The sequence below is a fragment of the Lasiosphaeria miniovina genome (genome assembly GCF_030549165.1).
Source record: "Lasiosphaeria miniovina strain SMH2392-1A chromosome Unknown B0T26scaffold_4, whole genome shotgun sequence".
Lineage (NCBI taxonomy): Eukaryota > Fungi > Ascomycota > Sordariomycetes > Sordariales > Lasiosphaeriaceae > Lasiosphaeria > Lasiosphaeria miniovina.
Window position 1 is genome coordinate 3,356,794 of NW_026848223.1, and position 12,666 is coordinate 3,369,459.

The 12,666-nt window shown below is 55.8% G+C and overlaps 6 protein-coding genes across 6 annotated transcripts; 3 read left to right on the forward strand and 3 right to left on the reverse strand.

Moving 5' to 3' along the window:
• Positions 1-342: 342 nt before the first annotated feature.
• B0T26DRAFT_303011 (uncharacterized protein) lies at positions 343-1,185 on the reverse strand. The gene has a single exon (XM_060434272.1). It carries the CDS (start codon positions 948-950, stop codon positions 447-449), a length of 504 nt encoding a protein of 167 aa, XP_060296529.1. The 5' UTR covers positions 951-1,185; the 3' UTR covers positions 343-446.
• Positions 1,186-1,235: 50 nt separating this feature from the next.
• On the reverse strand, positions 1,236-1,657 carry B0T26DRAFT_751763 (uncharacterized protein; the record flags this gene model as incomplete). Its single annotated transcript, XM_060445429.1, has 2 exons — positions 1,236-1,430; positions 1,499-1,657. 2 exons carry the CDS (start codon positions 1,655-1,657, stop codon positions 1,236-1,238), a joined length of 354 nt encoding a protein of 117 aa, XP_060296530.1.
• An 869-nt stretch (positions 1,658-2,526) lies between these two features.
• B0T26DRAFT_751764 (uncharacterized protein) lies at positions 2,527-3,389 on the reverse strand (the record flags this gene model as incomplete). Its single annotated transcript, XM_060445430.1, has 2 exons — positions 2,527-2,887; positions 3,133-3,389. 2 exons carry the CDS (start codon positions 3,387-3,389, stop codon positions 2,527-2,529), a joined length of 618 nt encoding a protein of 205 aa, XP_060296531.1.
• A 3,633-nt stretch (positions 3,390-7,022) lies between these two features.
• On the forward strand, positions 7,023-8,348 carry B0T26DRAFT_872134 (uncharacterized protein; the record flags this gene model as incomplete). The annotated part of the gene is made up of 1 exon (XM_060447951.1): positions 7,023-8,348. One exon carries the CDS (start codon positions 7,023-7,025, stop codon positions 7,971-7,973), a length of 951 nt encoding a protein of 316 aa, XP_060296532.1. The 3' UTR covers positions 7,974-8,348.
• Positions 8,201-8,831, forward strand: B0T26DRAFT_303057 (uncharacterized protein). The gene has a single exon (XM_060434273.1). The coding sequence runs from the start codon at positions 8,428-8,430 to the stop codon at positions 8,761-8,763; it is 336 nt and encodes a 111-aa protein (XP_060296533.1). The 5' UTR covers positions 8,201-8,427; the 3' UTR covers positions 8,764-8,831.
• A 3,077-nt stretch (positions 8,832-11,908) lies between these two features.
• On the forward strand, positions 11,909-12,376 carry B0T26DRAFT_625421 (uncharacterized protein; the record flags this gene model as incomplete). Its single annotated transcript, XM_060436166.1, has 1 exon — positions 11,909-12,376. A coding segment is annotated over one exon (468 nt), but the record flags the coding sequence as incomplete, so codon positions are not given.
• Between the last annotated feature and the right edge of the window lie 290 nt (positions 12,377-12,666).

The window sequence follows — 12,666 nt, forward strand, 5'->3', positions numbered from 1 at the left end:
CGTACATCAACCCATCTATATAACACTCGCCGACGAGCTGGTAGTGCTGCTCGCCACCGCCACGGCTTCCCACGTTGCGCACAACAAACGGAACTTGGGTGCCGGACAACAGGCAGATTTCATCGCCCTTCTGCGTCTCGACGGGAACCTGGCCCAGGAGCCCGTCTGTGGTGATACAGAACCGTCTCCGATAGCAGCCTCGAGAAACCAGTGTTCCGAAAAGCTCTGCCATTAACATGGCCGCTCGGAAAGAAGACCTTTGTGGTACTCGAAACTCAGAGCGAAAGCCGGTAGTGGTCGAGACCGAGCGGTTCCCGCCCCAAAGGGGCAACACTGCTGTCTACAATTAGGGACCCCGCATGGGACTCCACGCCTCCCGGTCGTGTCACCGACGCAAACATGACGGTTTGTTTATACCAATCGGATGCCTCTGGACTGTCGGGAAGCTACACAGACTGGGGATCCCGAAACAGACTGGATCCGAGCGTCGCTATCTTTGAAAGGGTGGAGCCTCGGACGACGAGAGCTTTGTAGTCACAGTCCCAATCAAAATGGGCCACGGGTGGCATGTTCCGCGTAGAGTCATAGGCTGGTTTGTTTTCAACTGAATCGTTGCGCCCGAGAGTGGCAGTAATCCGACAAGCTGTCCAGTCTGGAGCCCAGGAGGGTAACCTGTGATTCTTCTGGTAACATCCAGCCTCGTACAGGAAGTCTAGTTTCTTTAGAGCCTGCACAGAGTATTTGCAACAGTCCGCAAACACATCCTCAACCGACTTTGTGTAGTCGGGCTGCAACTCGGGCGCATCGTAGTCTTCGGTAATTCCGAGGCAGCCGAAGACGTGGTCACGCGCGTCTGTTGCGGCCGGACCGATCCCACGCCCCAGGAGACTCATCATTGTGGGCCATTTTCCCGATTCTCTGCAGGAACGCAATGCGCCGAGTCTGTTCATACAGTAGAGAGATGTCTGGAGGGCTTCACGGATTTCGTCGGGTTTCAAAGTCACAAGGAACTGGTTGTATAGGCCCAGGCACCGGAGATTGAACTCTAGCTATCCAAAGTACCAGTGAGGCAGGACGGCGCGTCCATTCCCGTAGGTGAGGAGAGGCACACCAGCAAGCGCGAACTCCTAGACGATCCAGACGCGTGTAAACCAAGGGCGGAGAAGTAATTTCTCGACCGCCTCCCAGTAGGGGCTATTGAATGGCGGCAGCCCGTATTGTCGCGGATCCGGCGGCTAGTTTGCTTGGTAGACGGGAAGCACGACTTTGGCCTGTCGCTGCTCTTCGGCGTATTTCTCCTCCCGAAGCTTTTTCGCGAGGTCGTAGATACGCCCCAGCAACTGTATAGCCAGATCCTCACCACCCTGGGCCTCTCCAAGGTACACAGTGACCTCGTCGGCCCTTCGGTAGATGTCGTTCATCATGCAGACCTGTAAGCTTGCCGTGATGCTGATCTTGGAGCCGCGGCACTCGATTGAATGGGTCGGCTCGCTGCTACCCCAGGTGTAGGAAGAGTTGAGAACTTGGGAAAGTTACTGTCGTCAATGCAGGCGTGCCGGATGAGAACATTGACCGGCTCCCCAAGTTTCCCAGGAAAGATCTTGAGCAGCCGTATGGTCCTGGGCCGGTTGATGGGTCGATAAATGAATGGCTTCATGGTTTTATCCTAATCGACAACGATGGCGACAGGACAGCAGAAGCGAAATTGACGGAATGCGTCAATTGACAGGCGCGACGACTTGGATGGATTACTTGCGCGCTTTGTTGCAAGGCTTGACGGTGGAGGGGCGCAGCTGCCCGGAAAAAGCTTGCATTCGGTAATCGGTCTCCTGGAAAGTACGACTTGCAAAGCGGGCAGGAAAGTGCCTTCTTGGCAGCAAGGCGTCAGCTTATCGCCCAATGGCGCTCGATCGCTGCAACCAGAAGAGCAACCGAAAATGCCTTGCCGGATCGCCGGCGAGCAAGGTGTACTGGTGATACTAGGTCTAGTCACAGATTATCGTATTGTTCCATGGGGAACTCGGAGACTTTTGCAGCGATGTTATACTCTTGTATTGCTCTAAATACTTATCCATCTACGGATACTCTGCTTGTCGAAACACGAATCACTTTAGTACTCGATCATGCGAATCCACATCCATCTCTCAGTTAGGTACCTATGTTCACCGACAGATCGTTCTCGACTCACCTTTGGCTCTTCCTGTGCTGCCCTAGTTCCATGCGCACCTCTCCAGATCTGAGCGGGATGGACATCGATTCTGTTCGGTACTCTTAGGCAGGATCGCTGTCAAGGAAAAAAAAACATCAAGACTCTGAGAGAAATCTGGTCACCTAAAAAGGGATTCACCGGCAGATATATCACGACAGGTGGGAGTCAGAGGGTTTGCGCCTGCGGCCACACCCTGCAGAGAGTCACATACTTTCCAAGGCGGGGCGGTTCTTTCTCAACGCGTCGCTACCGGCGATGACACGCCGAGTGCAGACCTTTTTGTAGCTCAGTTGAAGAGCTCCAAGGCGATGGCATCGTCATTCGCTTTGTGCGCCTCGCTGCTGGTAGTCCAGGGCGCATTCAATGGCCGTCTGGATCAAGCGTTGCATAACAATGACTGGCGGTATGGCTGTAAACTGAAGAGAATCTGCCGTGTCGCACGGGATTACCGTCATCTCCAGAAGTGCCTCAGAAAATGCCGCGTAGACTCGGATTGTCTTGCCCGAGCTCTCGGCCATCCAGTTGTGGCCGTCCAGGGTGGCCGTCCAGTGTGGACGTCCAGTTGTGGCCGTCGCTGTTCTCGCCGTCGCGTCCATCGGCGAGGTGCTCAGGTTTTTTTTCGAGCCGAGGTATGTGGGAGCTCGGCGTAGCACATAGGTGCCTGTGACCTGCATTTGCCTCGGAAGTCGTCAGCCAACTCTTGTCCCATTCTTCCAGTGTTCTTGTGCGGGACGCCAGCTGTTCTACTGACGAAGCAGCGGGCGGCCTCCAAGTTGGCGAGTTGACTCATTTCTCCATGTCGCAACCGCCGTCGCAAAATAGGATCGCAGCCGAGACAACAAGAACCAGAATCGGGGCGGGCTCCTTCGCGGGGATGGAGTCCCCCCGGGACGGCCGTATCGTGACGACAGAGACTGGGGGACCGGTGCAGCGACGAGAGCGGGACCCACTGAGGGTGATCGTAGCCTGCTGGCGGCCGGCTGCAGGTGAGTTTCAAGGCGCACCTGATCGTCAACCACAAGGAGGCCGCCGCGCTTGTAGTTTCAGGCCATCGTCCGTCGCATCTCCCCCCGAGGCGGTTTTCGGGCGCAAGTGAGGATTGGCGCGCAGCCTCGGACGTCGTGTCGCGGGCACGGTTGGTGATGCTGTCATCGGCGCCCTTGTCTGCGCCCCGAAACATGGCGGCGCAAGGCTGTCTAATGCCCTGCTGTCGGGTCGACGTAGAGTTGAACCTCGGGGGTGAGAGGTTGCTGCATCAGTACACCGACCGGTGCACTGGGTTGATGCCCAACTCGGGGGAACCGACCGCCGACCAACGCGACGCGGGAGACGAAACGAAACGAAACGACACAAGCCTGATGAGCTGTCGTCGAGACAGATTGTCCGGCCGGACCGAGGTCCCACGATGGTAGTTTCGTGGTGGTTTGGACCTTGGTGGCGAAAAAGGTGGTTGGACCGTCCGTGGTTCGCACTTTTGGCGCCGTTGCCTTTTTCTTTTCTTTATTTCCCAAGCGTCGCAAGACGGGAAAAAAGGCGACGGTGGGCGCTTAGACTGCGATACGGGCCGACTGGGTGAGGAGTGAGGACGAAGCCTCGTCCGTCATAATTAATAACCCAACCCTGGGAAGCCGGCTCTGGGTCAAGGCATGCTTGGTGTGCGCTTGCACAGAAGGGAGGACATGAAAGAGAAGGAACGGGGAACAGGTGCGCGGGGACGGGTGAAGAGATGATATGACAAATCAGGTAGGGAAGGCCCGTGACCAGACCGCCAGAAACCGCCTTGACTCCATTCTTTCCCACTGTGTTTGTCGGCGTCGGTTCTGGCCTGGCTGGCTGACTTGCCGGCCCAGGCTCATGGATTCTCCCCAGGCCCCCTTATGGTTGGTGGTTACACGGTGAGGTGCTGTGCAGGGTCATGGAAGGCAGCGATTACCGTCCCGCCTTCTCAGCGCACCAGGGATGCTGCAGCGTGCCCGCATTATCTTGGAACCCAACCTTGTTTTTCGGACGGGATTGACTCCTCGGGCCTCAGGTTGTAAGGTTACACGCAGCACAGGTGGGTGGGTAAGCCGCACACCGGTTCCTTTCAACCAAAACCGTGAGTGCCAAATACCCGAACGTCATTTTAGCGGCCATAGAAAAGCGTCGATGAAAAAGCGTCGATGAAGGCGGCCCGAGCCTTGCGCTTTGTCCACCAGTCCTTGCCCGTCCCCATCCTCGGGGTGACCGTGTCCTCGAGCTGAAGGAAAGTGGGGCGTGGAGAAGGGCAGGACGGGAAAGAGCCATGACGCGGCTTGGCAGCTTCTTGGGAATGACAGCCAGTATGGCCGAGGTTTTGTATGTACAGGTACTCACACACCTGCGGGGCTATTCCGGGCGGCCGGGCCCAGGCTCGACTGCCCTGGTCTCCGGCCCCATCACGGCAACCTGGGTAGCAATTTACGGAAGCACCAAAGCTGAATTATACCATCGTCCCTTGCTTTTCGGGCCCATTCGCTCTTGCTGGACAGCGGCCGGCACCAATAACCTGGTGTACCTTGTAGTCGCAGGCTTCTCCTCAGGGAGGCCTCGTGCTCACCGATCCCAATTTCCTCAATCAGGCTTCCGCACCCCGGTCTCGGCACGCCAACAAGGAGCTTGTGCGTAGCTCTACCGCCGAAATCCCGTCAGCGAAGCCGCTTTCTCGCTATTCCGCAGAGCGCCTCCATCATAAGCCGCCTCAAGTATTCTCAGGTCCAATTGCTGACCCGAGGCATCGGTGCCGCCCCCACACAAGCAGGGCGGGACGAAACATGGCAGTTAACGGCAGGGGGCTTGCAAGGCCCTCAACATTGACCGACATCAGTACAGAAAACGTCTCTCTTTACCTAGGCTCCTACAGTACCGAGCCACGTTTGGGGGCCGCCACGAATACCCAGCTGTGCGTCGCTCCACGCTAACCATTTGCCGGTGGAAAAGGTAGTAAGATTTCTATCTTGCAACTCATGCGCAGGAATAAATCGACAGTGGACCGTCCGCCTCGTGCTGCTATCATGGCAGATCAGTGGGTGGTGCTGCGTGCACGGCCCCAAAGCCAAAGCGCCTTGGGCTATGGACGGGGGTGATTGGGCAATGAAGCGTCGCTGGTGTCCGGGCGTGCCAATGCCAGGTGTGGCAGCCAGGCCAGGCACCCCCGCCTTGTACAAGGTTTTTTCCACTGGCTGGAACTTGCCGGCGATACGGAGGCTGAGGCCAAAGAAAGGGCCCACCAGTGCGCATCGTCCCGTCACCCACTCTTGCCCCGTCAACAGGCCAATCGAGGACAGTGCGTTGGACCTTTCCCCCTTCAGAAGCCGTGACCACTGAAGGGCTGGGTTTACAGTAATGGGAACAATTTCCTCAAGCCTGAATCGCTGAAGCAAAAATCAGTGCGTAATTTCCGTCAAATCCATACCCACACGGAGGGACGTGCCTTTGGTACAAAAGGTACGGATGTCGTATGAACGCAAGTATCTCGAGTAAATACAAGCCAGGTGTTTTTCCTTATTTTTCTTTAAACAAAGGCGTCGCAGGTAGCCGCGTAATCGTAACAACGAAGGAACTGATCAAATTTATGAGAGACGGCGCATTGCAATTCTCTCTTTCCAGTCTGGAGTAGGTAACTTGGGCTAGCGTCCCCCATGATCTAACCAAAAACGGCTCGCCGGGTCCTTCATCTTACAATTACGTAGAGTAGGTACAGACGACGACGACGACGACGACGACGACGACGACGACTCCTCCGTTTACGGATACAGTGACGAGAGTTACTAGTATCACACGGAGGACGCAAATTGCTCAGCTAGTCACTGCCTCGGGGTTTGGCCTCAAAACAGGGGACGGAAACAAAAGTACAACAGGGCTTGTGGCCTCGGGACGGCCCTCGGGTGGTCCTCGGGATGGTGCACGGATGCAGTGCAGTGCAGTGTCAGTGGTGTGCAGTGTCAGTGTGCAGTGTCAGTGGTGGAAGGTTGCGTTTTGAAGGGCTCCGCAACAGAGCCGAGCAGGCCGGTCCAAGAAGCCCGAGGTTGACTTTAAGGTTGCTCCTTCCACACGAAGCCAGTTACCTGCATTCCGGTAGATTTAGAAATGAAGATTGGCTGCGGTTGTGTGCGCGTCGTACAACACGTGGAGCCCTAACATCACCGTGTCCCACCGATACTTGAAACGGGTCATTGAAGGTCCAATAGTGACTCACAGGGGGATAGCCCTCACAGGGCTTGACAGTTGGTAGTGTGGTGCCTGGAGGCTGGTGGGGCGTGCTGCCATCCCCTATTCTCCTCAGCCCTACAACTGCACTCCCTGCTTTCCATTTTGCCCAACGAGCTGCGAGATGCAAAAAGAGACCATCTGACAATGCGGCTGCATCATGTACGTACTAGCCCGTACCACCTGGCTCTGCGCCGCCCATGAAGGTACACTGCGGTACCTCGCGCTGCCGCTAATTATATTGATGGCTGGATTTAAGCTTCTGTGCATGCGGTGCAGTTAAGGGACCCGGGAGTGTGCCCAAAGCCTGGTGACGGAGTACGGCACCGGTGGGCAGTGCATGTGGCGCCCTTTTCCCCGAGGGCACTTCAGACAGTACTCCGTACAGGACACAGCAAGCGTAGACTTGGACGTTCGATGAAAATGGAAAGATTTGAGGCCCAACTTGAGCCGCCTGGCCAGGTGCAAAGAAGATTTAAGTGTAGAAAGGTCGGCCGTCTAGAGCGTGAAGTGTTCGCAGCATGTCTCAGGTGGCTTCCAAAGGCTGTTGCGGAACGAGAACCACTTGACGCGCGACATAGAAATCATGAGCCGACGACAGCAAATCCCGGGTTGGGGCCAGGGCGGTCCAGGCGCTGCGGGGCTCCCTGACCACAGCGAGACCGGGCCGCCTGGCTGGGATGACCCCGCTGCCCCCCCCTATGGCCCCGCCAACGAGGAATTTGCCTATGCTCCCGACCCCAACAACGTCAACAGCTACTATCAGCCCCCCGCAACCTTTGTTCACGATGCATACCATCAACATGACCACTGGCAGGGCACCTACAACACCACCTACGCGGAGCAGTGGCCGCCGCACTTCGACCAAAATGAATTGGGCACCGCCACGGGCCACCAGTACTCGGCTCCCCATGATGACGTCAATCATGGCGTCGAGAGCGACAATTACTCAGTCGGATATGACCCTAGAATTCCTGAAGCCGAACTGGATGGCCTCGAGAACGACATCAATCACATCTCGCTGTCGCCGCCGCACGACATGGGCCCGACTGCCGGCTACGAGTATGATTATGACGCCGCTGGGCCGTCGGGCGAGGGCAGCAGCGGATATGAGCAGCCCGACCAGGCCGCTCAGCAAGCTGACCGGTCGCACCGACACCACCGAGCACCAGGTTCATCGACGAGCGGTTTGACATGCGAACTCTGCGGCGACACCTTCCCCACCAACAAGAACCGCCAGCGGCACGACCTGAGCAAGAAACACACGGACAACCTCGCGGCCGCCAGCCAGACCTCGGACGTGGTCAGATATTACCGGTGTGCCTGCACCTACACCCAGGCCCGCAAGGACCTCTACAGCCGCCACCTGAAGAAGTGCAAGTATCCCTCCCCGGCCCCGTTCGGGTACCAGGTCATGTACCGCTGCAGCTGCCTCCAGGAGGACGACAACAAGGACGCCCACATCAGCCACATCGACTTGTGCGGCCGCAAGAGGTGGGGAAAGAGAGGATTCGGCGGGGCAGCTCGACCGACCTGAGCTGCTAGCATGCTGGGTAGAGTGGATCCTATTGCGTGGCGGGGATGAGAGGATGCTGTGATATATTGATACCCTTTTACATATGTTTTCAACAACTTCACGAGGCGCTGGATGCTCTCTGGGTTATCAAAAAAAAAAAGGAACGGCGGACCAAAACTATCACGCCCTGGCATTTCAAAAAAGGGATTCACGAGATGAATGAATGGACGAGTAACGAATAAGGACCCCAGACCACTAGATAGATGTGACCGTCATAGAGGCGGAGGGTCAGGGCTTGCGAGGCATTTTGCATTTTTGGACATCGGCATAGGCCCGATATGTTTTGTTGTTACTAGTGTTACGTATGCAATCATTCAGTTCCGATCGCTGAAAAATCTGCAATCCCGAGATTTTCTGTGATGCACAGTGTGTTTTTCTCAGTCTCCGCTTCCAGTTCCTTGAATTAGCCGACGTGATGAATTCCCAAATGACCGCGCATCAATCCCCTGCTGTGATCGTCGTCAATCAGAATACTACCACCCATAAATTGGATGGAGGTTCGCGCCTAATTCCTCATGTGCCAAGTCTGTGCCGATGTTCGCAACTTGCAAGTCGAGGGCGGTTCCGCCGCCAATTATCTTATCTCCGACCACAGGAGCCACGCGTGACGAACCACATTGGACTGCAAGTGAGACAATGGTGGTTGAACCCACGGGATCGGAACCATCTGCAAGCTAGCCAGCCTGCGTGCCTGTCTGCAAGCCTGCCTGCCTGCCTGCCTGCCTGCCTGCCAGTCTGCCTGCCTGCCTGACATAATTACAACAGTGAGTAAGCGCCCAATTCGTCTTGTCCTATCGGGTGATACGGATTCTGGCTGACTGCCAACTGCCACAAAAAACGAAAAAAAAAAAAGGAATGGCGGATATCTCAGGCAGGCACCACCCCCCATTATGTCCGTGTCGCAGATCAGCCCATCCACACCAAATACAGGGTGGCAAAAGAGTGTGGTGGGTGGGTGGTGGTACTGGCCCAGCCCTACAAACCGGCTTTCCCGCCCGAGCGCGCGGCGGCTGGGCCGCCTTTCTGCAGGTCATCCGGCGGTGAGGGGAAGAGACGGGCTTGCCTCGGAAAGCCAATGACGGAACATGTGTTGCCAAGCCAGGATGATGGCATGCCAACGGCCGGCAAAAAGATGCACTCCCGCCCCAGGGGGGCTCGGCTCTTGATGAGGCCCTCGCTTTCCCGGGGGGTAGCTCGTCATCATGCCTGTAATCATTCCGTTTCTATCTAGCACCTCAACACCTAACCCATTTAATTATAGCCGTTCTGGCCGTTTTGTATTAATTCACATCAGCGTCCGACGCCTGGTAGTAAGCAAGTACCACCCACCCGTCTAAAGCCATCCTTGACCAATGGCTGCGCGCAACCTTTCCACTGGCGGCTTCTGATTGCGGTTATATGTTCCGTGTTCCGGCACAGGAGTGGGCTTCTAAGCCCAACCTCGGCAATTACCCAATCCTGCGGGAGCCGAGGTGTTGGTCCTCACCCACCAAGTGTGCAGCAAACTACAAAGGATGATCAATATCCGGTTCTGGTTTGCCACGGAATAACCTTTCCCCCTCTGCGCGGAGAAAAAATGAGAGAAACAAATAAAGGAGCGAAAACCAAGAACAAAGAAAATTCAGGGGCTTTGCCAAGTTCAGGGGCTAGCAATGGGAGTCAAAAACGCCACAGTTGGCGGGGCGACACACTAAAATCGGAAGCCAAGGCATTGAAGGCGGCGCTAACTTCGAGCGACATCTGTAAAGGCCTTTGTGAAATTTGGTAGTATTGAGATGACGGAGTCTTGTTGATGTTCAGATTTGGACGGGAAATGGACGACTGTATTGCTTGCAGGAAGGAAGTCTAGCTATCTAGGCCACGGCGGAATATATATAGGAAGGTGATGGTCTGGACCGGTGGAATCCAAGGATCCAGATATGCCTCGGCTCGGCTGCACTAGGCGGGTCAGCCTGGTATATGCGGGGCTAGCCACATCAGATATTTGGTAACCTTTAGGCTCCTTGATCGTGGCGGTGTCCGCGTCTTGAGAAATTGATCTTTGATATGTGCCTGTCTAGTAATTATCTACCGTAGTTATGTATTAATATTTAGCTCAGGGCTTGGCAACTACCATACTGACACTTTTTGTAGCTGCCCTTCACGTAGTTGGTTTGATCGCACTAGAGAAAGAAATATCTAGAGAGTACTAACGTACAAGGCCGTGAAATAACTGTCCCTAAGCGCAACTGGAAAGCTGAGTCGAAGGAGCTCTGGCTGGACCTCGTGTAGGGAGATAGATAGTACACTACTTGCTTAGCTGTCTTCAATCTATCTAGAAGATGGGCGAGTTTATATAGGCCGTAGATGACTTGAAGACTCGGTCCATAATGGGCAGGCGATGAGGGTCTAGGTTGCGAGTTAGATATGGCCCGACATCGCCACATTCGTGCCACAACAGATACTTGTCGTGATGCAACGACTGCGGTTTATCGTTTTTTTTTTGATTGGCTAAGGCACCTACCTACCTAGCCGCAGGGACGGCACATTTCCGCGATGGAATAGAGCTTGATGGCATTACCAACGACTCCACTTAGATGGAACAACCTTGTAGAACTTCATGGTAGTTAAGAGTCGTGACGCCACGCCATCACCGCCATGCACGAATAGACACGACCTCCCCTCTACCCTACCACATCTCACCCATTGCCGATGGAAGATGCGCTTGTATACTTTGCAATAAATCAAGGTAGTTCTAGAACTAAGGCAGTTTAGAAATTTAAGTAATGCGTAGCTCAAAGACATTTTCTGTGTGATACGCAATCCCAGAATCCACTAAAGTGTAGAACAGAGTCTAAAATGTGTTGCATAATTCCCATTACACGTCCCGGGAAACACCTCGATGACCCGGGACAAGCGTCAACCTGTAAGAGAGTCAGATCCGAGAGAGCCACGATGCCACCCCACAACCAGGGTTACTATTGACGAATAGAGACAACTTTACGCGTATCCGTGACGGCCAACGCAGCATACAGGATGCATGTACGGCCCCCAACCAATGCGAGTGCGTCTTCCCTCTTTCACTCAGTTGCATCGCATGTTGGCATCTCGGCGTGGAATGGATACCTGACCGGGTTGAGCGGCTGCCAATTGCATTTGGTGCAGCTGGCCGGCTCCCCGCTGCTACCCCTGGTGGGGCTCCATCTTATGACTATGTTGTTGGTGTTGTCGCGGCTACGGCACAGCAGTGTAACATGGCTGTCAAGACTAATCGAGCCGTCCATGCAACCAAAGCGCGTGTGCTGCCTAGAGTTTTGCTGGAATTTTGACTAGTTTCAGGCACCTTCCTCAATTGCGGCACTGCGCCCGGTTATGCTAGCCACCGCCTTTAATATAATTCGTCTCGTTCCCAGGAACTATTGGCCGTGTCACGCGGAGTTGTCAACGCGCCCGCCTGGTCGGCAACCAGCCGGCGAAACCTGTGTAGTATCTGCCTCGGTGTAACCCTCCACCCGGAAACTCGTATTCAACAGGCACAATCCTTCAGAGAGCCAACATATTGCCTTGCACACGATAGGAGTTTCTGGATGCAGCCAATACGCGTGACTCTCTGCCTTGTGCTGAAAACGGAAAACAAAACAATAAACGGCTTCACTGCCTAGGCTGCCTAGCAAGTCTTGGGCGGCTTCACGCATAAAGACTTGGTCCTTTGCCGTCCCTTCACGAATGGAACTTTCGAATCACGCACTCCTCAGCTTCCACTCCTCAGCTTCCACTCCTCAGCTTCCACTCCTCAGCTTCCACTCCTCAGCTTCCACTCAGCTTCCACTCCTTAGCTTCCACTCCTCTCTTCAGCCAAAGAGTTAATTCAGACTGCAGCTACCATGCCTTTTAAATTCGCACTCGCCGCGCCGTTCCTGGCTCTGTGCAGCGCCGCTGCCGGCCAACTCTCGCAGCCGCAGCTCAACAGCTGGCGGCAGCCCTCTTTTGGGTATCCCGAAACGACGGACGGCAACGTGGGCACCTTCAAGTCGGTCGACCTGAGCCGGGCACGCTTCTCGCTGCTGTTCAACAACTACGACAACTATGCCGGCTTGTACATCCAGTCGTCGTCGGCCAACTTCATCACCGACTACAACGTCGACGCCGTCATAGGGAACACGGACCCCGTCGTCGGCCGCGTGTGCGGCGCCACGTCCAACTTCACCCTCATAACCTTCACGGACCCGGCCACGGGCAACCCGTGGATCCGCACCGCCACCATGTTCGTCAACGTGATCAACACGCTAGGCTCTAACAGCAACGCCATCGTCAACGAGATCTACCCCATTTACCAGGGCGACTCCATCTTCGACCCGGGCAACACGGTGCCGTGCCCGCCCGACGGCCCGTCGCCGCCCGCAACCACCACCACCACGGCCATCCCCTCCGCCACCACGGCCCGGCCCACCGGCACGGCCACGCAGCCGCCCGCCTCGCTCACGGTGCCCGGCCACCCCGAAGCCACGCTTGCTCGCTGGGTCGCCGGCACGACTTCGGGCGGCTTCACGCTGTCGCCGATCCTGATCGGCACGGCCGACTACATCGACGACTACGACCCCAGCACCGCCAACACGCCGTCCAGCAGCTTCTCGTTCCTCTTCAACACCGCCCAGCGCTACCGCGGCCTGTACGT